This window comes from Podarcis muralis, chromosome 10 (assembly GCF_964188315.1).
Source record: "Podarcis muralis chromosome 10, rPodMur119.hap1.1, whole genome shotgun sequence".
NCBI lineage: Eukaryota > Metazoa > Chordata > Lepidosauria > Squamata > Lacertidae > Podarcis > Podarcis muralis.
In genome coordinates, this window is record NC_135664.1 from 1,683,496 (window position 1) to 1,706,249 (window position 22,754).

Genomic DNA, 22,754 nt, shown 5'->3' on the forward strand with positions numbered 1-22,754 from the left:
TGCCAGTTCCCACACCCGCTCCCTACACGGCACACTGTCTTCCTAAGCTCTGCTCCACTTGTATTCTGTAGCTGCCTCTTTCCACCCTCCCCTGACCAGTTGTTCCGCAGGGGAGCATGTACAGTAGTACCTCAGGTTAGGTACTTAATTCGTTCTGGAGGTCCGTTCTTAACCTGAAACTGTCCTTAACCTGAAGCACCACTTGAGCTAATGGGGCCTCCTGCTGCTGCTGCACCTCCGCCTTGTGATTTCTGTTCTCATCCTGAAGCAAAGTTCTTAACCCGAAGTAATATTTCTGGGTTAGCAGAGTCTGTAACCTGAAGCGTATGTAACCCGAGGTACCACTGTATGTATCTTGTGCATGAAGATGCACAAACCGATCAGTGAAGGGATACTAATTCTGCCCAGGCTTTTGAATAGGAAGAGAACTAAAATGATATCCTTGGATTGTGGGGTGGGGGATTCTTCAACATTATTACTGATACAGCGGGGGGAGACTTTATAAGCAAGCTTTTGGTGTTATTTTTCTCAAGGCATACCAAGTGTTCTTTGTTACTTACTTCTTTTAAAAAATAGAAGTAAGATAAGACAAGACATCTCCAAACTTCCAAAAACTATGCAGAGGAAACAGCTTTAGAACAAAGCAGTGGATGGGCAGTCACTTGCACTATAGATCAATGATGAGTCCTCTGAGGAGGAGAAATTAAATTAATCTAATATTTGCTAAGTTTCTTTAAAAAAAAAAAAAATTTTTATTAACCGACTGTCAGAGACTGCCTCCAGGTCCCAGCTCACAGAGGACCAACGCTAGCCAGCGGTAATATACAAAAGTCTTTATTAAAGTACATTATCCATTTTCAAACCCTAGCGTGCGTCTCTACGTCTGGACACTAGACCGGCGAAGCTCCGTCTGAGTCTCCGCCCCCTATACACCAGCTTAAGACTCTAGCCTTACTCCACCTTTTCCGTCTCTCCTTCCGCCTCTGGGTCCTACCACCCCCCGGGGTCCCTTCCTTCCTGGACGCTTCGGAGGCGGACCCCTCGGACTCTTCCCCCTCCCTTCGGCGGGCTTTAGGACCTGGCTCCCTATCCGGGCTGCTCATTGCGCCACCCTCTTGTACATTTGAACTTGGCGCGCGCGCGCTGCCTCCGACCTTCCTTTTGACCGTTTCCTCGCTCTCTGATGCAGGCGTGGCTAACCCTGACTCATGTCCTTCCTCTGACGGAAGGCTGCCTGATGCCGATGCCTGGGACTCCTCCCCCCTACTGCTCTCCGGTGGGGAAGCTGGTCCCGATTTCCAACTGCTGCTCTCTGAGTCCCCTCTGGCCCCTCCTTCCTGGGGTGTTCCCTCTGGCAACCCCCTAGCTCTGACCACGGGAGCCCCTTTCTGTGAATCCTCCGATTCGCTGGAGAGACTTAGAGACCTCGGGCGGCTCTCATCGCTCACTTCCCCCTCGGATTCCTCCCCCTCGGTCTCTAATTCCTCCCTTTCCTGTCCCTCTGCTCCTGAGCCCCTGACATCCATCCCCCCCTCGAAGCCCCCCCTTCCCCCCTCCCTTCCTTCCGGTGTGGGTACTGGGTGCTCCGTCGTAGCGGGGGTGAGTGCCGGATACAGTTCGTCCCCCGTGTCGTACATCAAACCGGCTAGGTCCGGCTCGTTCTCCGTGCACTCGTTGACGTCGATCTCCTCTGCTTCCATGTCTCTGCCTTCGTGTTCGAACCCCACGTCCTCCCCCCACACGTCCATGTCCGTCTCGCCCCCGTTCCCCTCTGAGGGTGATGTTTGCCAAGGACCCCCCAGCCACTTCTTGCGCCACTGCTCCTCTGGTCGATCGTCCCACCAATAAGAGCGGTCTGAGGCAGACCCCGAGGGTGAGCCCTCCGGGGAGCGTGTGTCTGGTGCCGGTTCCTCGTCCGAGGCGAACCCCTGGAACGTGCTGGCTGAAAGTGTGGGTGTGAAGAGCCAGTCGTCGAAATACTCGGCTGGCATGGGCCTGTGTGGGAAGAGGGCATGAAATTCTTCCTTGAGCAGAGGCTCCTCCAAGGCATAGTCCGGCACCCAACCGTTGGCACTGGCCGGGGTACCCTCTCTGGCTAGGAGATATTCTACTCCCTCTTCCCCCCATCTCGAGTCTAAAATCTCTGTGACCTCGTTGATGTGTCCCCCTCTTGGCGACCCTCCCTTTCTGGGCCCTTCTCTTAGCGGGTCTGGCGCTGTGCCTGGCTCCTGAAATCTATGAGGTGCTTTGTAGGGCGTGAGCACCGATCTATGGAACACCGGATGCATTCTGGAACCCTCCGGAAGTGCCAACCGGAAGGCCACTGGATTGACCTGTGCCTGGACTTGGTAAGGCCCTAGCTGCTTATGCCCTAGCTTCTTCTTCGCTAACGATCTGGTCGGCACTGCTTGCGCTGCTAACCAGACCCAGTCTCCCACCTGTATGTCTTCCCCAACTCTTCTGTGTCTGTCAGCCTGCAGTTTGTATGCGTGCTTTGCTAGTTCTAACTGCCTCCTGAGCTGTTCGTGGACTTCCTGCAACTCCGACGCTAAGGCTTCCGCTGCCTGTGGCTCCCCCTCCCCCACTCTCTCTAAACCCGGGAAGGTCCTGGGATGCCTCCCGTTGTTGGCGAAGAACGGCGTCACCCCTGTCGACACGTGCTTCGTATTGTTGTACGCGAACTCTGCGAGGGGCAGGTAGTCTACCCATGTCGTAGGCTGCTGATTGGCGTAACATCTCAGGTACTGCTGCATGATGGCGTTGACCCTCTCCGCTTGCCCGTTGGTCTGTGGGTGTCTCGCCGACGCTAGGTTGATCTTGACGTTCAGGATGCCCATCAGCTTCTGCCAGAAGTTCAAGATGAACTGTTGCCCCCGGTCGGAGAGAATAGACCGTGGCAGACCGTGGACTTTAAACACGTGGTCTATGAACAGTCTGGCGGTCTGTTCCGCCGTGGCCACCTTCGCACACGGAATGAAGTGTGCCATTTTGGTGAACATGTCCACCACCACTAGCACTGCTGTCTTTCCCCTCGAACTGGGCAGGTCCGTGACAAAGTCCAGGGCCACCCTCTCCCACGGTTCTGATGGTGTCTGCAGCGGTTCCAGCAGTCCCGCCGGCGGTCTGTGAACTGACTTGGCCCTCTGGCAGGTGTCGCATCTCGAGACGTAATCGGCTACTTCCCCCCGCATCTTGGGCCACCAAAAGTCCCTGGCCACTAATTCCACCGTCTTTTCTTTACCAAAGTGCCCGGCGGTGGGAGCGTCGTGTAGCTGCTGCAGTATCCTTGCACGGAGGTCGTCTCCCGGCACGTAGAGCGCTCCCTTGCGGATGAGTAACCCGTCTCTTATCTGGAACTCGTCGTCCTTCGCCGTGCCCTTGTGCACCTCCTCCATCTTGGTTCGTGCGAAGGGGTCCTCCTGCAGCGCTTGACGTACGGCGTCCAGGTCCACGGTTGCCGAAGCGCATGCCCACGCTTCCGGTGCGAAAATGTGCTTGGCCGCCGACGGTGCCGCCTCCTCGAGGTATTGCGGCTTTCTGGACAATGCATCCGCCATTACGTTGTTGTCGCCCGGGATGTACTCTATCTTGAAGTCGAAGTCCGCGAAGAACTCCGCCCATCTAATGTGCCTCTGGTTCAGGAACCTCGCCGTGCGCCAGTACTCTAGATTCTTGTGGTCCGTGCGGACCTGCACTGTGTGTCTGGCTCCGATAAGGAAGTGCCGCCATGCCTTGAACGCTGCATGGATGGCTAGCAACTCCCTGTCCCAGATGGTGTAATTGTGCTCCGACTTGCTGAGCTTCCTCGAGTAGAAGGCGCACGGCCTCCAGTCCCCCTGCTGGTCTTGTTGCAACAGGACGGCTCCCACGGCTCTGTCTGAGGCGTCTGTCTCCACCCTCATCGGTCTGCTGGGATTCACATGCAGCAGCTGCTCTTCGGACGCGAAGAGGCGCTTGAGTTTCTGAAAGGACTGCTCCGCTTGCTCCGTCCAGATGAATTTCTTCTTCTTGGAGCTGAGCGTGTCGGTGATGGCTGCCGTCTGCATAGCGAACCCCTTGATGAACTTGCGGTAAAAGTTGGCAAAGCCGACAAACCGCTGGACTTCCTTCCGATTGCGCGGGCTTTTCCAGTCCAATACTGAGCGAACCTTGGCGCTGTCCATGGCGAGCCCCTTGTCCGACAGTTTGCAGCCTAGGAAATCCACCTCCGTCATGTCGAACTGGCACTTCTCCAGCTTGGCGTACAGCCTGTGCTCCTTCAGTCTCTGCAGAACTTCCCTGACATCCCTTTCGTGCGCTTCTCGCGACTCAGAAAATATCAGGATGTCGTCCAGGAAGCATACGCACTTCTTGTAAAGGAGTCCCGCCAACACGTGATGCATGAAGGCTTGAAAACAGTGAGAGCCATTTTGTAATCCGAAGGGCATAACTCTGTATTCGTAGGTGCCCAGTGGCGTGAACATGGCCGTCTTCCACTCGTTGCCCTCCCGCATGCGAATCAGGTTGTACGCCCCTCGCAGATCCAACTTGGTAAAAACGCGTCCTTTCCTCACCGTCGCGAGCAGGTCGTCTATCTTGGGCATGGGGAAGGCCGAGGGCTTGGTTTTCGAGTTCAAAATTCTATAGTCCACCACCAGTCTTTTTTGGGGCGTATCCCGCTTCTTCACAAAGAATACTGGGCTGCCTCCCACCGCTTTCGACTCCCGGATGAACCCGCGCTTCAAATTGTGATCTATGAACTCCCTGAGTTCCTGCAGTTCATCCTCAGACATGGAATACAGTTTCCCGGTTGGCAGCGTCGCCCCCGGCAGGAGGTCAATCTTGCAGTCATAGGGTCTGTGCGGAGGTAGCTTGTCCGCCTCCTTCTCACAGAATACCTCCAAAAATTCCGCATACTTGAGAGGCACTGCTTGCAGCGTGCCCAAATGTAGCTGCGGGTCATCCTCTTCCCCTTCTGGGCTAGGTAGGATGCAATGCTCCGCACAGTAGGAGGAGCCAAAAGTCAGTTGGCGTTGGTACCAAGCCAATGCTGGGCTGTGCCTGTGCAGCCAACTCATGCCCAAAACTACGGGCGTGTCCGACAATTGGGTGACATTGAAGCTGATGACTTCCCGGTGATTCCCAATTTGCATCACCATCGGTGGTGTTTGCTGTACCACCTGCCCCCCCAGCAGTTCCCTGCCATCTACTGTGACCACCTTCAGGGGCAGCGTGGCTGGCAGTAGCGCTATGTTGTGTTGCTGAATAAACTCCAGTCCTATAAAGTCCGCATTACTGCCAGAGTCAATCGTAATAGGCACTTCTAAGGTGAGTCCATTGGGCAGCTGGAGCGATGCGGTGAGCTGCACCACTGGTTTGGGCGGGAGGGGGTCTGTGGGCTGCAAAATCTCTGGGGACTTCTTCACTGACTCGTCTGGCTGGGCCCCAGTGCCTCCGTTTCCAGCCAGACTCCGTCGTTTCCCTGCTGTGGTCCTCTCTGCTGATTTGCTTCCATTACTGTCAATGAAGCTGCAGTGTGCTTGTGGAGCCTCTGGGGACACTCTTTCGCCATGTGCTGTCCACTGTCGCAGATATAGCACTTCCTGTTCCCTCTAGGCGGCTTCGTTTTGACTGCTCCCGGTGTTAAGGCTCTGGTTGCTGAGTGAGCCCTAGCACCGCCAATCTCCATCGGCTCTTCGCCCCCTCCCTGTGGAGGCGTGGACTGCGCACGCGCGACATCCCTGGGCAGGAGGGGGGCCCTCTCGCTGGTGTGCGTCCCCAACGCCCTTCTTCTTTGCTCCATGGGCGTTCTTCCAGCCGCACACCCACCGTTAGCGCTCTTTCAACCACTTGCTGAGTGCTTTTGGGTCTCTCCCCCCTTGCGATCTCATCCTTGACCTGCGGGTTCAATCCCTCCCAAAAGAGGTCTCTAACAGGCGGAGAATCCTTATCCCAACCCAGGACGTTGACCAATGCAAAAAAGTGGGAATGAAACTGCCTTACGCTGGCTTTCCCTTGTCTTAGCCCAAATATGTCCTTCCGGGCAATGTCAATGTCAATGTTTGATAAAAAGCAGGAATCCATTGCTTTAATGAATGCATCTGCGCTCCGGAGCGCTGGATCCTTATCTCTCCACAGATTGCGCAGCCATGCTTTCGCGTCCCCTTGCAAATGGGACAAGATAAACCCCACCTTCTCTTGCTCATCTCTAAAGTCTTTTTCCAGCAGTTTCAGCGCAAACTGCACGTCTGCTCGGAAATTGGGGTAGTGCTGTAAATTCCCATCGAACTGAGATACAAGGCTGCCTCCTCTCTTCCCCAACCCAATCCCCTCGGATCTGGGTCCCGGTTGCCCCTGCTTCGCAAGCACTTCCAACCTGGCTTGGAGATCTCTGCAGGCAGCAGCCGCTTCGTCTTCTCTCTTCCTGGATGCGATTACCTCCGCGTTGAGTTGTGTCACCGCATTTTGCAAGGCAGCTATTTGCTGTTCGGTAGTCATTTCGCCTGACTCTTGTGAGCTCGCGAGGCACCAGTCTTCTTCCCGCGCTGCGTATACTCACGCAGCGACTCCTTCGGTGAAGAAAACTGATGAAATAGGAGACGGAGCTTACTGTCAGAGACTGCCTCCAGGTCCCAGCTCACAGAGGACCAACGCTAGCCAGCGGTAATATACAAAAGTCTTTATTAAAGTACATTATCCATTTTCAAACCCTAGCGTGCGTCTCTACGTCTGGACACTAGACCGGCGAAGCTCCGTCTGAGTCTCCGCCCCCTATACACCAGCTTAAGACTCTAGCCTTACTCCACCTTTTCCGTCTCTCCTTCCGCCTCTGGGTCCTACCACCCCCCGGGGTCCCTTCCTTCCTGGACGCTTCGGAGGCGGACCCCTCGGACTCTTCCCCCTCCCTTCGGCGGGCTTTAGGACCTGGCTCCCTATCCGGGCTGCTCATTGCGCCACCCTCTTGTACATTTGAACTTGGCGCGCGCGCGCTGCCTCCGACCTTCCTTTTGACCGTTTCCTCGCTCTCTGATGCAGGCGTGGCTAACCCTGACTCATGTCCTTCCTCTGACGGAAGGCTGCCTGATGCCGATGCCTGGGACTCCTCCCCCCTACTGCTCTCCGGTGGGGAAGCTGGTCCTGATTTCCAGCTGCTGCTCTCTGAGTCCCCTCTGGCCCCTTCTTCCTGAGGTGTTCCCTCTGGCAACCCCCTAGCTCTGACCACGGGAGCCCCTTTCTGTGAATCCTCCGATTCGCTGGAGAGACTTAGAGACCTCGGGCAGCTCTCATCGCTCACTTCCCCCTCGGATTCCTCCCCCTCGGTCTCTAATTCCTCCCTTTCCTGTCCCTCTGCTCCTGAGCCCCTGACACCGACCAATCAAACCAAATCAAATCACATCACATAAATTCCGAATTACAAAGCCGAATTTTAATTTTTTTGTGGGGGTACCCATATTTCAAGTTCCGAAGGGGATTCCAATCATCCTCTTGCTGCTGCGTTAATATCCACAAATCTGTCCAAATAATGTTCACAATTCTATCCAGTCCTATCTTGCTGTTCCCACATCTCATCTTGTTATTTTCATATATTTCTCTTTTTTCTTTGTGATCTCTTCTGATAATCTCCTTAAGCAGGTAAACACCAGTTATAATCCTGTGTGAATTTTTCCGTTCGTCCAATCACCATATCGAGATGGTTTCCATATATCATCACTTCCATAAATAAAAGTGCTCTTTCCATCATTAATCTTCGCAAATCTGTCACCTTCTTTAGTCCTCTGAGGAGGCTCGCCCGCAATATGAAAACAGATCCATTCCTCCTCCCAGACATAAGTCTTTCGACAGAACTTGCCAAAATGGCGACGCTGTTTTTTACTGCGTCATCCCAAAGCTCTTATACTTTCCACGATCTCCTTAAAACATGCTTTTGGTTAGAGATTATCTCCACACAGTCTTAAATCATCAGCTTAGGTCATTTAAGCGGCATTTCTGACTTGGGGGGGGGGTTCTTGGTTAATCACATAGCGAAAAGAAAGGAAAGTTCCCCCCCCCCCATCCAGTCCCGTTGCCGACATACCGAGCCTTGGTGTGTCTTCTCATGATATATTCCTATTTATCCAACCCGTCTTCTTTCTCAGAGATCTCTTCACTTAGCAGTCTTTACTCCCCATTCTTCCTTGAAATATGTGCATTTGCTTCCTCCTAATTGTTTCTTTTGAAGTTGCTGCAGCTAGAGGTGCAAATCAGAGACAGCGTCCAGGAGAGCCGAAGTCCACACAAGGGCTTTCTGCCTAGTGCCCCCACCCCCTCGAGTTCGGGGGTGGTATAGGGCACAGCAGGCAAGGGCAGTCCCCCCCCCCACTCACTTGGGGGGGCAGGGAGGCTGCATACTCCCATCACAGCCTCTTAATTACCTCGTGTGGGTCGGAGAGATGTTATTGTCGGCCATCTTCCAATGCACCCCTAGTGGCCCCCCAATATTTGCTAAGTTTCAAACCCTTCCATGATCTTGTATCTCACTCCACAGTGTGAGAACCAGGGTGCTATATAGAACACAGATTAACTTGAAAATAAAACTTTGAAACTCATGGCATTTTTTACTCTTATGGAATGTTCTTGGCAATAATTAAACATTGTGGGCAAACAACAGGTTTAGTCTAGTCTACCAGGCTTTTTCAGATCTATGAAAAACCACAATGGAACATCATCTGGTGATTTGGGGTGAAGTGCTCATGGTAGCAGCTCTTTTTCTCCTTTCAACAAAGCCAAATGAAGTGATGGAAGTTCTGAACAGATGTTTAGTAGAAGTCTGGGACTGAATGAGAATTCATAAACTGAGTCCAGACAAGACAGAGATGTTAATAGTAGGGAGCCTGATTTGGGAGTTCATGCTTCCCTGCTTCTACATGAGGTCATACCAGCCTTGTAAATAATCCCATCAGGAGTACCAACTTGAATAAAATATTGGGGGGGGGGGCACATAATTCCCACCCTGCATAATTGATCACATGACATGGCTGGCTCCCTCAAATACTTTGGGGGGTGAAGGGACCTCAGCTCCTCAGAGTTGGCTCCTATGAAATCCATAAAGGTCAATAGCCTGGAAAAACCCAAGAAACCCAAAAGTAGTGCTCTGTTTTCATGCTCATCATGGAGAAAACGGTTGCTCTGCTGCAATCATTGAACTACAGGTTATTAACCTCTTAGCAGGCTATGATTAAATACAAAGCTGGGGCATGCCCTCCAGAGGGATCAGGTGCTGCTGGACCCTGTGTTGCTCCTGGATCCTTAGGCTGTGGCTGATTCATCAGCCAGGACCTCTCCTAGAAAAAGACAATCTGCCAACTGTTATTCAATACCTAATTACCACCAAGGTCTGCTACTGGTAATGAGCTCTATAAGGGGAGACTCCTTTGGATTCTTCCCAGAAACATACAAATGTGGCTGCTTGGTTAACCTTAAACTAGCTAACAGTGATTGCCCAAAAGTGAGCTACATTGCTGACAGGGGCCTGCAGTCAGTAGCTTGTTGTACATCTAAGCATTTCCATAGGCTCACAGAGCTTCCTTATGTGTAGGTAGGAGAGTACACATAGTAGAGCTTTCCTGACAGCTCCAGGCATGCATCCTTTTGAATGCACATAACGCTTGTTGAAGTGCATGAGAGAGACTGCTCCGATGGAATTCCATGGGTGCATTAGAGAATCCACAGAGCTCAGTGCAGGGAGACAGGGATTTTTCTTTGAAGCTTTCAAAACAAAATACACTCACATTTTTAGCCAGTAATTTCTGTAACCACATCAAATTGGCTTTCCAACTTAATTTTTCATGGTTTATAATAATTGGTATCTTTGCACACTGCTAAAAAATAGTCTGTTCTCTTGTTTTTAGTAGACCATGGACTGGCTCGCTTGGTGACAGCATACTATGAACATGGCCACAAAGCTGCCAAAATCAACCCTCTATTTACTGGCCAAGCTGTGATGGATATGGTACCTGAAATCCAAGTTTTGACTGAAGTTCTTCAAGGACCTTTCAATACTGCAGGTAGGAAAGAAAAGTAACTTTCATGCCAGAACGGTGAAGTACCTCCCCCCCCCCCCCCGTTGGTAAGTGGTTGGTTAGGTAGCAGTCAAGGAAATAGTACATTGGGTTGTTTTGTTAATACAGTAGACCCGCCGCTTACACAGGGATCACCTTCTGGGAATAGTACATAAAGTCGAAATTGCATATAGCCAACACAAATTGGGTGCAATGGTGGGATTGCCAAAGCCTTTTTCCCTGGATGCCTACCTCTTTTATCATTTTTAAAACAATTTATACCAAGCGTGTACAAGTTAAATGTGTGTAAGTTGCAAGTCTCCTGTATAATATTTGAGAATTGTGGATCTGTTACACTGCAGCAGTAACTTCAGAATGAACACCTCTGAGTTATTTTCTAAAGGGAAGAAAAAGAGAAGTTGTCTTATTGAAGGACCACTTGGCAGAAGAGCATCTTAGAGCTTGATGCTCAGTGTTATTAATGTATCAATATAATCTATTAGACAATATTTTATTCCAGGACTTTTGAACATGAGAAAGGAGGAGGCATCCCTAGAGGATATATTGTCTTACCTGGGCCACATATACTGTGAACATATGTCTATAGAGACCAGTCAGCTGTCAAGCTTGCAAGAAAGAGAATGGATTGCTAAACGGTTTGAGGAGCTGAAACAAGAAGCATTCACTACTGAAGAGAAAAAGTATTTGTCCAAGCTCATGCTAGAATCTCAGGTGCATTGTATAAGTATGTGTGTGCATATAGTATAAGAAAAAGAATGAGAATGAAATTATTTCTAGGGGTAAAAAGTAGCACCTTAATTAAAGGATTATTGATTCATTTCTCAATATGAATAAAGTGCTCAACTGGTGGATTAAAATACCATAATATTTTAACAGAACTGATATTTTGAGGATTTTTCTGGCAAATGATTTATTTCATTATTTGCATTACAGGCATAGTAGTTTTTACATGAGTTTTGATAGCCTTGTTCTGCAGCATTTTGTGATTCCTAACAGAAACTAAAGTACTTTTAAGTTAGTAGTTGCATTGATTTTGAAATCTTAACTGCAAGGGGAAATTTTTCCTGTTAGATTTGCACAAATGGGCTTTTCAGGCAGAGAAATGGAAAGGCTTACATCTATGGAACAGAGAAAATACAGGTTACATTCCGAAGCCCCGTGCACTTATGTGAAATTGCGTATAATCGAGCACCCATTTTAAAAGCCTGCAAACACCCTATTCTGCCCCTTTTTCTGACGTGTTTTGATATTTTCAGGTAACTTTCAGGTTCAGATGCACGTAAAATGGTTGCTGCCTATAGTGCATTTTGACCCTAGTCTTATCACAAGAGTGCAAATGATAAGCTATACAAGCCCCTGGTGTGTGTTTTTTGAAAAAGAAGGTGGAGTCAGGCTGCCCCACTGCATGTTGGGCTTATCAATGTTGCTGAGTAGGCCCAAATTCTAGGAGGCAATGGATGACATCGCATAAAAAACTTCTAGTGCTAAATTTTGAGTGTGAGTTTTTAGTAGATTTACTAGTGTAATTAACTACCGCTAGACCAGTGTATATATGTATAACATTTGTTGTTGTTTAGCCGTTTAGTCGTGTCTGACTTTTTGTGACCCCCTGGACCAGAGCATGCCAGGCACACCTGTCTTCCACTGCCTCCCGCAGTTTGGTCAAACTCACGCTGGTAGCTTCGAGAACACTGTCCAACCATCTGGTCCTCTGTCATCCCCTTCTCCTTGTGCCATCAATCTTTCCCAACATCAGGGTCTTTTCCAGGGAGTCTTCTCTTCTCATGAGGTGGCCAACGTATTAGAGCCTCAGCTTCAGGATCTGTCCTTTCAGTGAGCACTCAGGGCTGACAACAAATACTTCAAGTAGTCCTGTCAAAATGCTTATTTCCCCATAGTGATTTTTGAATATGCTGACAGTACTGATCTGTGGGATCATTACTGCAAATACAATATATTGTTTTGTGATGCCCCAACTTTCTGTAACAGACTGTGTTTTAAACCAAATTTGTCTAACCAAACTGAAATAGGCTATTTGAGTATTCATGAAGGTAGCAAATAAACAATTTTGTTCAGTTTTCTTGATGTCTATTTTTATAGCTATGACCTGGTGGAAAGGTAACATTCTAGAACCTCTTATCTACAGTTAGTGATTACACATTTGATTACTGTGGTTATACCCCATGGGTTTGCACAAACTTTCCACCTCCCTCAGCGCTTCCCTGTCTAACCAGGATTGCCTTCACAATTTGACCCGTGTTTCAAAATGCATTTGCAAGCCATAGTTGGTTAGCAAGGCAATCCTGGTTAGCATTAATCATGGTTAGCAGTGATGGCAGATGTAATGCTTCTTAGCACTCTCACCAAATCGTAGTGAGAAGATTGCAAATGTTATATCTATACCAAGCCTGAATCCCTATCAAAGATACATTCTTCTAAATATGTAAATATATAATCACCATTCACATTTTCCAGGAATTTGATCATTTTTTGGCTACAAAGTTTGCCACAGTGAAAAGATATGGTGGTGAAGGAGCAGAGAGCATGATGGGTTTCTTTCATGAATTGTTAAAGATGTGCTCATACAGTGGGGTGACGGACATCGTACTTGGAATGCCTCATCGAGGCAGACTTAATCTCCTCACCGGCCTTCTTCAGTTTCCACCTGAGGTAAGTGGGGTTTTTTCTTAGGTGTGACTAATTTTGATTTGAAAATACACATTTCCATAAAATTGGTGGCAAAAGCTGCAATGATGCTAGATTCTTTGGGGTCGCCCTCTTAGACATGTTTAGAATTTCTTTTGACAACCCAAATGTAACAGTAACAAATATCTTAACACAAAACGATGCATTATTTAATTTGATGTGGAAAAGTCATGTGGAAATGCTGAAACCTTGACCAAAAAGCTTCATTTACTTTAATTTGTTAAATGTATCTACCTCCCTTCCTCCAAAAGGAATTTGAGGTGACAATTCCAAATAACCCACAAGATGAAACATCTGTGAGAAATATTTCTGCCATGTACTCTCCTTGACATTCCTTGTCAAAAACATACTTGATACTTTCACCATTCAGACTGCTTTACATATGTTGCAAGTTCAGAGGATTTTCACCAAAACAGTAAAACAGTGCCACCGTATAGTTACTCTGTGTTCCAATTGAATGTTAAATAGAACTAGTAGCAAATACAGTATTCACAATTGTCTTTGTGACACAGGCCCCTAAACTGTAGCTGAAACATAATGGCTGCCTCACAATGGCAACTTCAAATGCTTCTACATAGCCATGGTTTTGTACGGAGGTCAAACTATTTGTCCCCCCAGTCCAGTGTTGCATCTTCTGATAAGCAAAGGCCTTTCCCATCATGGTAGCAGATATTTTAAATTGTAGACACCTGGTGTGGAATCTGGGACCTGTGCGACTGCGCACAACATGTGCTCTGATATGCGTTTGGTACCTGAAGGCCTAATCCTGAAAGAGACTGCATGTGAATGCAGCATATGCAGAGCCAATATGGACAGAACAATGGAGCGAGTGGCTTCTGGGGAATCCTGGATTCAAACCCCCATTCAGCTGTGCCTTTGGGCTGGTCTCACTCTCTTTGGCTAACCTTCAAAGGGATTGTTATGAAGTGTAAATGGGACAAGCCATGTATGAAGCTCAGAGTTCCTTGAAGAAAGTGAGGGCATAAGCAGTATTAGGTCCATTGGAGCCAACTCATAGGGATCAAGGTCCCTTTGCCCCCAATAAAATATTTGAGGGGGCCAGGCCTCCCCTTGTGATCAGTTGTGCTGCGTGGGGCTTACCTCCCTACCTATTTTTTATTCAAGTTGGTAGGGTGGGCTGCAATAGAAGGAGGGCTGAGATTATTATTTTGAGACCTGAATCTAACAGGGGGAAGACCTGGGTCATTGCTCCAAAAGTTTGGGAACCCCTGTAATAGATAATAGACTGCTTTTGTTCATCTGCATTCAACATACTCTGCAAATGTGTTTGAAACTTCGTACTCATATCCTCCTGTGAAGCTGATGTTCCGTAAAATGCGAGGCTTGAGCGAATTTCCAGACGACTCACCAGCAATTGGAGATGTCCTATCTCACCTGACTGCTTCAGTGGATCTTGATTTCGGATCTCACCGACCTATTCATGTCATCCTGTTGCCAAACCCTTCCCATCTAGAAGCCATTAACCCTGTGGCAGTTGGCAAAGCAAGGGGGAGGCAGCAGTCTCTGCTCGATGGGGACTACTCTCTAGACAGTTCTGCACAGCCTGGAGACAAAGTCATCTGCCTGCAGGTATTTTGACAGCCAGTGAGCAGGGTTCTGGAAGGGGTATCTTAACATTTCAGACAACTTGATGTGATGTAATGATATCGATAGGACTAATTCTCTGGTCACAGGAAATAGCCTGCAGACATATAGATCTGTTGTATTGCCAAAGCTGAGCAGGGCACAGACTGATCAGTGCCTGGAAGAGAGGTTAAGAGCATGCTATTGGTTTAATTAAATCAGTGACTGCATTTTACTTAGAATTCAAGTTCAAAAAAATACGGAAGGCCTGTGCCTTCTCTAGCAAGTTTCAGATTGAAAGTAGTGGCACTCTGTGGAGGGGTTTGGAATGTGGTGCTTCCTTGATTTCCTGGCTGCTGCTTCCTGGGAGCCAGCGTGGAAGGGGCTGGTGCATTTGCACAGTGCCAACCACCCCACCGCCCTGCCCCTCCCACTCTCCCAGTAAGTAGCAGCAGTGCTTTGCCGGGAGGTCAAGTAAGTGCTGCCACCTCACCCCATCATCTGCCACTTTTGGAAAGCTACACTAAACTTCCTAACTAAAGATTATAGCTGAAACATTTTAATCCCTCCCCTGAACAAATAAGTCCCCTCAAAGAACTGTCAGTGGTTTCTGACATAACTTCTCAATTTCTTTTTGTAATATAGGTTCACGGTGATGCATCTTTCTCTGGCCAAGGCATTGTTCCTGAAACTTTTACACTTTCCGGTCTACCACATTTTAGAATAGGAGGAAGCATTCATCTCATTGTTAACAATCAGTTGGGCTACACCACTCCAGCAGAGCGAGGGAGGTCATCTCTGTATTGCAGTGATATTGGTATGTATCATGGGATTCTGTGGAGGCGGAATGGTTATGTGTTCTAAGGATTGAGAAGGTGAGTGTCTGTGACCAGCAGAGGAGTGTATGATACTACCATGTGGGGCGGCTGCATGGGGCGCACTCTGTGCCCCTGGATCATGGCCCGTGGAGTGGAGCTGCGCTTGGGTGTGAGAAAGCTGCCTTGGCAGCATCCTTGCGCATCGCCACCCAGCCGAGGAGAGGGGTGGCAAATTTGTCACTGACTCTCCTCTCTCTGGCCCCAGGGGCAGGCTTGACCCAGAAGTGGAGCTGCGGCTTGCAGGTTTGGGCCGTCACACAACAAAGCTTTCTTCGCAGCTTCCTTGCGCACCAGAGCCAGGCTCTGATGGAGTGCCTGGTCGCACCCCCTCAAAAAAATGTTCCTGATGCCATGCCCCCCCCAGCCCCCACGCTTTGCCACTGTCTGTGACCAGTTTTGAAAGTTAACAACAACAGCAACAATAACAATAATTTACTTGTGCCCTGCCCATTGGACTAGGTTGCCTCTTGAGTGGTTTCCAACAGAATATAAAAACACACATGAAACTTCCCGATATGGGGCTGCCTTCAGGTGTCTATGGAAGGTTGTATAATTGGTTATTTCTTTGACATCTGGCAGGAGGGTGTTCCACAGGGTGGTGCCACTACCAAGATAGCCCTTTCTGGGACGGTATTGCAGGGACTTTTCCAGAAGTGAGAGGAGTTGGAGAGACTGGACCTGTATCTGAGAATGCTTACGGGGGGCATCACTGGTGAATGTGAAACTGCAAAAATATAAATGGACTGCTATATTTAAAGTGATTTAATTTAATTATAATCCTGGCTGGTGGCCACAGTGCACCAGACATGGTTTGTGACCAGCCAGGTGCTTGAGAATCCCTTCTGCTTTCGCATTCATAGGCAACAAAAACAGGAGGTGCGTCCTGCCTCTCATGAACTGTCACACATTTCTGGTGAGCTGCATTTACCTTTAGTTGGTCATATGTTGTATGAGACTGAAATATTCTTTCTCTCATTCTTAGGCAAGATCGTTGGTTGTGCAGTTATCCATGTAAATGGAGATGACCCTGAAGAAGTAATCCGAGCCACTAGATTAGCTGTTGAATACCAGCGCCATTTTCGTAAGGACGTGATTGTGGATTTGCTGTGCTACCGGCAGTGGGGTCACAATGAACTGGATGAGCCATTCTTCACTAACCCCACCATGTACAAAATTATCAGGTATGGCTTAGTGCAGGGTCCAGGAACCCTTTTTGGGCTGAAGGCTGCATTCTCCCCATGGAAAGCTATCTCAGCCACATTCTAGTAAGGCATTGGGCAAGGCCTACACACAATCAGATGCCCCTAATCAGGGGTGCCAACTTGAATAAAATATTGGTGGGGCCCATGTCATCCCTGCCCCACATCATTGATCACATGACGCAGTGCACATGCACCATTCAAATGGTAAAGCGAGATGAGTGCCGCAACCCCGGAGTCATTCGCGACTGGACTTAACTGTCAGGGGTCCTTTGCCTTTACTTTTTTAAGTAACACGAAGGTCTACATCTCAGAGACATTTTCTCCTCTGCTTTGATCTTCTTGTAGCAGTCCTTCTTGCAGAGGTAGAAGCTACATTTGCACACTGTGAAAAACTCTAAATCCACTTTACTTCTCAGCAGCTCCCCTCCAAACAGTTAATAGGTGGAAAGGGACTCAGCAGGCCTGATGAAATCTATATGTGGGCCTTTCAAAAATATTTTTTAAATATTTAAATAAAATTCCTTCTGTAATGTGTAAAGTACAACTGTTTAAACAAGTGTGCTCTACCTGGTCACTTTTATTTTGGAGAAAAAGCAGCTGTGGCGTCCCAGACTGGATTGGGAGTCATTACTGGTTTTCTGCAGCAAGTCACTCCTTTTGGGTTGCTTTTTGCCCATTTGCTGTTTTCAGTGTATGAAGAGATGCACCAGAGGCAGACAGGGAGAGGGAGAGCGCACTCCCTCAGGTTCACAGGAGTGACTGACATTTACCCCATGCTTCCATTAATAAGCAGGTAGCCACATTCTGTACTAACTGGAGTTTCTGAACCGTTTTTAAAGGGCAGCAGAATGTAGAGGACATGACAGTAATCCAAATAATAGGCAATGCCATACATTTCAATACCATGTTTCCCCTCACAGGTCACGTAAGAGTATTCCAGACACTTATGCAGAGCGTCTGGTAGCCCAGGGACTAATGACACAGGAAGAAGTGTCTGAAATAAGGACCTCCTATTACTCTAAACTGAACGAACATCTTGCCAACATGACTTTGTACAGCCCTCCACCCACCAATCTTCAGGCTCATTGGAGTAACATGGTGGAGCCCTCGCCAAGGATCACCACATGGGATACCGGCATACCAATTCCACTCCTTCAGTTTGTTGGGGTCAAGTCCGTGGAGGTGCCAGCGGAAATGCAGCTGCACAGCCATATTCTGAAGACACACGCCCAGGTGCAAAAAATAAAATAAAATATGAAGTTAAACTAACTGAAAGCACATACCTGCAAGCTGGTTCAGCTCTTTCCTTGTGCACAAACAACGCTTGATGGCTTTAGGGAAGCCGACTAATTAGTTTTTTATAATTACATGCATTTGCATATTGCAAAAAGCTCCTTTTTGTGACATACTAACAACTAAATAGTTTCCTGTAACATTTGCTTATAGGAAGGGATTACTGATTAGCTAAACAAAAGATTGAACTGTTACCGGATAATAGAAATATAACTATTGTACAGAAAGTTGCTTCTTTTGCATACACAAAGTAGCCAAAGCAGATAAACATGTGAAGTAGATAATGAATCTCTTGATCATGTGTGATCCAGAAACCAGACAGAAGCTGGGTAGACCTTCCAGAAGTTGAGGTAACAAGGCTGTAATATTTGAATATTTGTGTTTTGTACAGTCAAGAATGCTGAAGATGGAAGAAGGAGTAAAGTTGGACTGGGCCACAGCTGAAACGTTAGCTTTTGGTTCTCTGCTCTGTCAAGGTATTTTATGTTTTGAAATATAATAGTTTTTCTATTGTGACTTCTTAGCTACCTTGTGTTCCTTGGGAAGCAAGAGGGATATGAGTTTTTAAAATAAGTATCTTGTACAAAAACTGCCCTCAAAAGTAATCAGTAGAATGCATCCAAAAGGAATACTTAGATACGAGTGCTAGAAGAAATGGATAAAGGGATGTTTCATCAAGAAGGGGAAACAAGAAGGGTTTTGAGATCTGAATAAAAGCCAGCATTGGTTTAAAGAGAATTCCTGCAGGATACTTGGTATCTGTTGTTCTGTTGGTGACTGTGGTGCCTGGGCCCCCGGGGGTGGGTGGGCTTGAGCTTCCCTCGTGACACCGGCATTGCTGCAGCTCACCAAGGCAGTGCAAGGGGGCAGCAAAGTCGGGGTGGCATGGACGCACCAGGGGGAAGACCACAGCGGCTCTGCTGCAGTATCCACACAGCCCTGCCCTGTCGGGAGGACACTGGCCACTCCAGGTTGGGTAGCTGTACTTTTACTCCATACTTTGCTTTATACAAAGGTTTTAATATTCGCCTGAGCGGACAGGATGTTGGCCGAGGGACATTTAGCCAGAGACACACAATGCTGGTTTGCCAAGAGACGGGTGAAACCTACATCCCTTTGAATCACATGTCGCCAGATCAGAAAGGTTTCCTTGAGGTAAAAGTTGCATTTTTAACCGAGCAGCATTTCATTGACATCATGATCCTACTGTAATCTGCTGTTTATACTTCTGAAAAGCTGCTTCATAGCTAAGTTTTTGAACAGATGAAAACAAAGATCCCCAGTTTTAAGCGTGCTAGCTTGCTGAGTTTCTCGCAGTGTCATCAGAAGTCAGTGACCTTGAGGTCAATGGGACTTACTTCTGGGTAAATATGTATGTTGCTACTTCCTATGTCCACCCCTGCATTAACCCTCTTTTAAAAAATAACTGGTAGCCTCCTGCAGTAGATATGATTTAAAAAGAAAATGCTTTTTTGTGTGTGGCATGCATAAACGAACCACTGTTTAGCTTACGAGTTCTCACATTCTTTCTCTGTTAGGTGAGCAACAGCCCCCTCTCAGAAGAAGCTGTGCTTGGCTTTGAGTATGGAATGAGCATTGAGAGCCCCAAATTGTTGCCTATTTGGGAGGCTCAGTTTGGTGATTTCTTTAATGGAGCTCAGATAATATTTGATACATTTATCTCTGGAGGTGAGATTCCAATGCCAGTGCCAAACAGAAATGCATTTAGATCTGTTTTTATTATTCTTGCTTACTCACACATGCTTCCCCTAATATCTCATCACTTCAGGCTTTATTTTTTATGTTGCTCCACATTTAATTAGGTTTCATTTTTATTTTAATGCTTTGTTAGCCACCTTAAGTGAGTTTCTAAAAGACAAGGCTTAAATTCTATTTAATTAATAGTTTCATTTGGGCCATTCACAATTCTAAATACTCTACTAGGGAGTAAGTCTCATGGATCAGACTTATTTCTGAGTAGACATACATAGGATTGTGCCGTTGGCTGATCACTCAGTGATTGGCAGCTGAGTGTATGAGCTGTTTTCATGGAAAAGCATTGGGTGTGCAGTGGTATCAAGTGATAAGAAAGCCGTTTCTGTTGTGTATAGGCTTTGTGGTCATTTCACACACGCAGATCATCACTTGATGCTATAGCCCTCAGGTGTCATGTACAGATGTGTGAGCTCAGCCACAGTAGAGGTGACTTTCAGCTTGCAGCTTAATGTGTTTCTTATGTCCAAGAGGAATATATGTGAAACCTTTGGAATTGCAATATTGTAGTGTTTCAGAGATCTTTCTGAAGCAGCACACTTTGTTCTTGGGTCGCTATGTAAACAATAAGAGGAAAGTGTAAGTGAATATTCATAAAATCTGACTTCTGTATCAATTGAAGTGTATCACAAATGGTCTTTCCCGCAGCAAGAAGAGCAATTAGATACTATATTAGCTGAAGGATGGGTAAGATCACAACATAGAAAGTGACCCATTCTGAGTGATGAGGATCTTCTTGTGTGGACTGTGATAATGTATAATCCTGGCATCTAAAATGAATCAGTCTTCCTTTCTCCACTCCAGGGGAAGCAAAGTGGCTTCTACAGAGTGGAATAGTCGTTCTTCTCCCACATGGGTATGACGGTGCTGGACCGGAGCATTCTTCTTGCCGAATTGAACGTTTCTTGCAGGTAGCCAGACATGACATGTTCTACAAGCTCATGCTTCCCATGCTTTACATGCATAAGGTTCCGGGTTCAATTTTTGGCATCTCTAGGTTCATGGAGGATAAGGCTGTCCATGGCTATGATTGTTGTTATTTACTAAATTTGTATGCCCCCCTTCATCTGTAGATCGCAGGGCAGTTCACAACATAAAAATACAACATAAAACAAAAAAAATACATGATGCAAACAAGAACAAGCACAAGCCAATAACACTCCCTCTCCTCACCCATGAGGGTTGTATATTAGCTCCATGATCAGAGGCACCTTACTTCTTAATGTAAGCTACTAGGAAATGAGAGCAGGGAAGGGATCTTGCTAGTGGGCTGCTGCGGGAAATGGGGCCTTGGGCTGGATAGCTGTTACTGTTCATATTCTGGGAAAGGTGAGGCTGACACTTCCAGCACTGTCTTATACCACATCAGGTAATTTCCAGCTCAGCTATGTTCAGACTTGGCCAGGATGAGAGAAGTACTTTTTACATGGCTATATTGTGAAAGATTGTTCTAGAGAATCTGTCCTGCTACGCACCAGTCAATTGTAGAGAAGTTTGCAGACACAAATTGCTATTGCAATTTATAAAACTGCAAGTGAGGAACTCAAACTATATCCTTGTTCTTCCTGTGTGCAGCAATTATTCTGTCTGTGGTGTTTCTTCCTGTTCTTGTAAGATGTGTCTTTCTTTCCCCTGGCTGTTGCTATAAATAAAAAATTGTCCAGTAGCACCTTAGAGACCAACTAAGTTTGTTCTGGATATAAGCTTTTGTGTGCATGGACACTTACCCCTTACCTTTCCTGCCCCAACCTGGCCACAGTGATCCATGCGACGGTCATCTCCAGGCTTGACTACTGTAATTCGCTCTACGCGGGGCTGCCCTTGAAGCTGTCCCAGAAACTCCAGCGGGTACAGAATGCTGCAGCGAGGCTCCTCACGGGGTCTTTGCCATGGGAGCATATTCACCCAGTGCTTTTCCAGCTGCACTGGCTCCCGGTGGAGTACAGGGTCAGATTTAAGGTGCTGCTTTTGACCTTTAAAGCCCTTCACGGCCTAGGACCCTCGTACCTACGGGACCGCCTCTCCCGGTATGTCCCACGGAGAGCCTCAAGGTCCATAAATAGCAACACCCTAGTGGTCCCGGGCCCTAAGGAAGTTAGATTGGCTTCAACCAGAGCCAGGGCCTTTTCAACTCTGGTGGAATGGCCTGGTGGAACGCTCTGCCTCATGAGACCAGGGCCCTGCAGGATCTGATTTCTTTCCGCAGGGCCTGTAAGACAGAGTTGTTCCACCTGGCCTTTGGCTTGGAGCCAATTTGATTCCCTCCCTCTCTTTCTTTTTTCTTTTCCTTCTCCTCCTGCGATGCTACATTTTAATATTTTAATGTTTCAATATTTTAATGTTGTATTTTAATTTTGTTTTTAAGTTGTAATCATTCAACTTGTTTTTATTATTGCTTGTAAGCCGCTCTGAGCCCGGCCTTGGCTGGGGAGGGCGGGGTATAAATAAAAACATATTATTATTATTATTATTATTATTATTATTATTATTCAGATACTGGTTGTTGCTGTTCTCCATCATGCCTTGGGCAAAGCTGATATCCCATTGTTGTTTCAGAAATTTCTCCACTGCTCTGTCCCTGTGCTCGTTGTTTTGCAACTTTAAAAACAGCAGCTGTACTTGTGTTTTTTTTAATTTGTTTTGCATTTTTTGTTCATTTGTTTCACAGATGTGTGATAGCTCAGAGGAGGGTGTGGATGGTGACCATGTCAACATGTGTGTTGTGCACCCAACAACCCCAGCACAGTATTTCCACTTACTCCGTAGACAGATGGTTCGAAACTTCCGGAAACCTTTGATTGTTGCTTCTCCAAAAACTCTGCTCAGGTTGCCTGTGCGTAGAAAGATTTCTTGCTTTGCTTGCTACTCCTAATTATTCTAAAACATCACTTGTTAGCACAGCCACATACTGTCAAAATTACAGTTTTTTCATGTAGGTCCTGTAACTTCCTTTGTAGTTCCAATAACATATGGGCGAATGGACCTCTGGACGGGGGCAGCGGTGTGGTTAATTCCCACCTGAATGTTGCCAACCTGGGTGTGGGAGCTAACCATGTTACTGGGCCTGCACATGTGATCCCTTTGTATGTATACAGTGGTACCTCGGGTTAAGAACTTAATTCGTTCCGGAGGCCCGTTCGTAACCTGAAACTGCGCTTAACCTGAAGCACCACTTTAGCTAATGGGGCCTCCTGCTGCCGCTGCGCGATTTCTGTTCTCATCCTCAAGCAAAGTTCTTTAACCCGAGGTACTATTTCTGGGTTAGCGGAGTCTGTAACCTG

General features: G+C 47.3%; 1 protein-coding gene across 4 annotated transcripts in view; it reads left to right on the forward strand.

The window, feature by feature from the left end:
* DHTKD1 (dehydrogenase E1 and transketolase domain containing 1) overlaps positions 1–22,754 on the forward strand; it is a 31,237-nt gene that overhangs the window by 999 nt on the left and 7,484 nt on the right. For 3 of the 4 annotated variants that reach the window (XR_013394525.1, XR_003708482.2, XM_028745836.2), the window contains exons 2-13: positions 9,867–10,022; positions 10,537–10,748; positions 12,513–12,707; positions 14,064–14,333; positions 14,973–15,144; positions 16,188–16,386; positions 17,328–17,640; positions 18,092–18,176; positions 18,716–18,855; positions 19,239–19,389; positions 20,278–20,384; positions 22,142–22,306. Coding sequence is in view for 2 of the 4 variants with exons in the window: in XM_028745836.2 (XP_028601669.2) it covers positions 9,867–10,022; positions 10,537–10,748; positions 12,513–12,707; positions 14,064–14,333; positions 14,973–15,144; positions 16,188–16,386; positions 17,328–17,640; positions 18,092–18,176; positions 18,716–18,855; positions 19,239–19,389; positions 20,278–20,384; positions 22,142–22,306 (2,165 nt within the window). In the remaining 2 variants the exon portion in view is untranslated. The remainder of the gene's footprint in view (positions 1–9,866; positions 10,023–10,536; positions 10,749–12,512; positions 12,708–14,063; positions 14,334–14,972; positions 15,145–16,187; positions 16,387–17,327; positions 17,641–18,091; positions 18,177–18,715; positions 18,856–19,238; positions 19,390–20,277; positions 20,385–22,141; positions 22,307–22,754) is intronic. The other variant, XM_028745837.2, reaches the window with a different exon arrangement.